General features: G+C 32.5%; 1 protein-coding gene across 1 annotated transcript; it reads right to left on the bottom strand.

The window, feature by feature from the left end:
* LOC141517002 (olfactory receptor 4P4-like) lies at positions 1-945 on the bottom strand. Its single transcript, XM_074227944.1, has one exon. The coding sequence runs from the start codon at positions 943-945 to the stop codon at positions 1-3; it is 945 nt and encodes a 314-aa protein (XP_074084045.1).
* Positions 946-4243: the final 3298 nt, after the last annotated feature.

Raw genomic sequence — 4243 nt, forward strand, 5'->3', positions numbered from 1 at the left:
TTAATGCAACTGATTTAAATTTCCTTTCCCCCTTAGATTTTGACACCACACCTTCCTCATAGCATTTTTCATCTCAGTATTTCTCAGAGTATAGATTAAGGGATTGAACATTGGAGCAATGATGGTATAAAATACAGCAAACACTTTATCCTCTGGATTGGTGGTGGGAGGTCTAAGGTAAGAAATTATGGCAGGAACAAAAAACAAGAGCACTACTGTTAAATGAGACCCACAAGTGGAGAGAGCTTTCCGCCTCCCTTCAGCTGAATGTGTCCGTAGGTTCCATAATATAATAGCATAAGAAACAAATAACATCACAAAAACTACCAAGCAAATTGTCCCTGAATTGCTAACAGTGAGAATACCAGTGAGGTAAGTATCTGTGCAGGCAATTTTCAGTAAGGGCAAGATGTCACAAAAGTAGTGATCAAGCTCATTGGGACCACAGAAGGGTAACTTGAGAGTCATGGCCAACTGAGGAAAGGAATGGGCAGCCCCACCAGCCCAAGCAGCTAAAACCAGAAGGTTGCATTTCTTTCTGCTCATGATGACCATGTAGTGGAGCGGTTTACAGATGGCAACATAGCGATCAAAAGCCATTGCAGTCAGAATGAGTACCTCGACACCGGCAAAGAAGTGCACAGCAAAGACTTGGAACATACAAAAGTCATAAGAGATGGTTTTTCTCTCAGTTAATAGATCCCCAATTAGTTTTGGTGTAACACTGGAAGTATAGTAGATGTCCATAGAAGACAAGTGACTGAGGAAATAGTACATTGGTTGGTGGAAAAGATGACTACAATGAATAGAGATGAGAATTAAAAGGTTTCCTATGAGGAGACTGATATAACAGAATAGGAAGAAGATAAAACAAAACATCTGCATGTTTGGGTCATAGGAAAGTCCATAAAGAATGAATTCTGTGACATTGCTGATAGCTCCCATTTGGTTTTGGATATTCTTTTTTTCAGGAATAATTTCTACATCTGAAATTAGAAAAAGAATTTTTTTAGTATAGATACATTCCTATAAAATATCTATGATATATTAGGTTTATGATTATTGTCATTATTTTATTAAAGTAATTTTTTCAGAAATGTAATAGTGGATGCTTTTGCCAGGGAAGATAATTTAGGAATGTTATAAAAACTTGGTTCACATATTTGAAAGAATATCATAAGGAAGAAAATTCCCATATGCAATATAAAATCTAAATCTTCATGTATTCACTTAAAGTAAGTGTTTCTATGTAGACATATATGTACACATATGTATTCATTTATATACAGAGATGTGTGTGCTTATAGGCATACTAATTTTTATGTGGAAAGATGAAATTATTTACTGAAATGAATTATTTTTTCCCTTCAATCAGTTTTCCCTAAAAAATCAAGCTGAATGCTTAATGACATAATAAAGATTTACTAAAAAGTGCATATAACCATATGCAGTATGTTTTTTTTAATATATCCATATACTTTCTTTAGGTGTTTTTTTGCAAGGCAAACAGGGTTAAGTGGCTTGCCCAAGGCCACAGGGCTAGGTAATTATTAAGTGTCTGAGACCAGATTTAAAACCAGGTACTCCTGTCCCCAGGGCCGGTGTTTTATCTACTATGCCACCTAGCCGCTTCCTATCCATATACTTTTGAAGAAACTCTCCTTCAACCTTGGTGTACATGCATATTTCTTAGATCTAAGTTTTGGGGAAGTGAATCAGAAAAAATGTACTAAATACTCAAACATAATTTTTTAAATTATTTGATTGTCAACAATATTAATTATTATTTGTATTAATTGATATTATCAATCACTTAAAGTAAAGTGATGTTTTTACTGTACAAATATTTATATTCTCAAATCCTTTTATTTCCTAGGAAGAATGAAACTAAGCTACTTATTTTATCCAGTAATTATTCAATAAGGTTATTAAGGATGATTGATTTTACTAAATAATTATAAAAGCTAAGTAACTCAAAAATGTATGTTCTTTATATTACAAGGATTTTCAAACTCTTGATTTCTTCACTTTTATAATGATGTACCTTACTCACAAAACTCTCCACAGGTTTGAAATGTAGAGACTGAACTAGAAAGAAACAAAAAAATAAACAGACTATGTTAGACTCTCACTAAGTATATTTGAAAAATGAAACTAGATTATAAAATTGAATTTAATGCTGGAGTGATAAAGAATAGGAGCTTATTCTAAAGTCACAAGATATCTTAATACTTTTTTCAGTTTTTATGATATTCATATGTGAGTCAACAGCTGAGAGTGGGAAAATATATTCTCAACCTGTTGAAAAGTACCTCAGAATGTTATTGTTATTATTTGGATATTTCAGTTCTAAGTTTTCATGACCCCATTTGAGACTTTCTTGGCTATCATATTTGCGTAGACCATTATTTCTTTCCCCAGCTTATTTTAATGGTGAGGAAACTGAGCGAACCATAGCGAAGTGACTAATCCATTTTACACAACTAGTAAAAGTCTGAAGGCATATTTAATCTTAGGTCTTTCTGAGAAGAGGCACCATTCTTTATCTACTGAATGACCAACAAAAGTCAATCCACATCCCAAGCAGAATATACCCTACAACAATATTCTCTATTTGAAATGAGGATGACTAATCCATTTATAGGTATCCATGGATTGCATATTGACCTAGTTAAAATAAAGTTTTAATAATTATTATATTTTATTTAATTTATTCAATGTTTTCTGATTTCATTGTAATCAGGTTTGGACCACACTCAGGTGATGTGGTGGATTCACACTTTTTATGATCATGTCTGGCACCTCTGCCCAACATCTATTCCAGTAATTAATCTCCCAGTTTTTGTTTAAAGAAAACTAATGAATGAGAAACTACTTCTTCCACACACAGTCTATTCCTTGGAAAATTTGGACCTTTCTATTTTTAGGGGGTTTTAATATTTTCAACCACAAACTTAAGTCTTACTCTTTATACCTTTATTTATTGTTTCTTATTCTACTCTTGGCACTAAGCAGAAAGTTTTAAATCTTGCCACTTTTTTACATTTCATCAAATACTTGACCAGAAGCCTAATGTTTCCCTTAAAAATTCTGATCTCTTGGTTAGATCTACACAGTTTCTTCAACCAAGGCTTATTTGGAATGATTTCAAAGCCCTTCACCATCTGGTGGTCCTCATCTGAGGAACACACAAGAAGACACAAAGAGATCAGACAGCAATATTTCATCTGAAAAGGAAATTAGAACTTAGAAATATAGGGTTGGGGATAGCATTATAGAGTGAGAAAGACTCTGCAGTTCTCTAAATCATCAGAAATCAGCTCAGAATCTATTATATTTTCAGTCTCACATGATTTCTATTAATTTTTCACTGATCATTACATATTTTCATACAAAAAACAGTAATTTTATTTGACAAAAAGTGTTCAAAGGAGGTATATAATTGGTTTAGGAAAGTCCTATTGAAGAAAATTTGCCAATGCAAATTGTACTGTAGGAAAAGTATAGAATTACTGTTGGCACAGTGCACAGACATCATTTAGAGCAATACCTTTTTTTAAATATCAAGGAGATTTACCAAATTCACACATATATTAAGTGATAGAATCTTCATTGGAAGACTTTTCCTCTAATTTCAAAGGTAGGCTTCTTCCAATTCTATTCTGTCTCTCCTGTGATCAGTGATGTTAAAAAGTAGACCAAATATTGCATTGTAAATCTATTTGCTTTATTCCCCTCATTACATATAAAAAATTGACATTCATTTTTAACACTTTGATTTTTCAATTTCTCATTTTCATGGAGGAATCAATGATACAATTTCTGGTTTTACTCTCTATAAAAGACACATTCATCTATAATAAGGAAAGAACAAAAATATATGAAGTAATATAATATGTGATTTAGAAATAACTAAGAAAATGAGTGTCATTAATAAGTACTAGGTAAAAACAAACAATACAAAACATACCAAAAGACAATAGACTTTCTGCACTGAAAGTGCATCTTGCTCTAGATGGAAATGGCCTTGATTCCAAATTCTACTTCTGAGATTCTGCAGCTGTGGGAATCCAGAAAGAAAATTAATCTCTTCAATGAAGGTTTAGACAGAGTCAGAAGATGATAATGAAAATAACTCAATTTACAATTTTAAAAAGAAAGACCTGGGGTCAGAGTTATATATTCACTTCTTGCCTATGGGACTTTGGCAAATAAAACTCCCCTCTGTGTCTCTGATTTACTC

This window comes from Macrotis lagotis, chromosome 3 (assembly GCF_037893015.1).
Source record: "Macrotis lagotis isolate mMagLag1 chromosome 3, bilby.v1.9.chrom.fasta, whole genome shotgun sequence".
Classification (NCBI taxonomy): domain Eukaryota; kingdom Metazoa; phylum Chordata; class Mammalia; order Peramelemorphia; family Peramelidae; genus Macrotis; species Macrotis lagotis.

Bases quoted from the DNA above. Each gene is read 5' to 3' on its own strand.
- LOC141517002 (XM_074227944.1), bottom strand. From the start codon at position 945: ATGGGAGCTATCAGCAATGTCACAGAATTCATTCTTTATGGACTTTCC.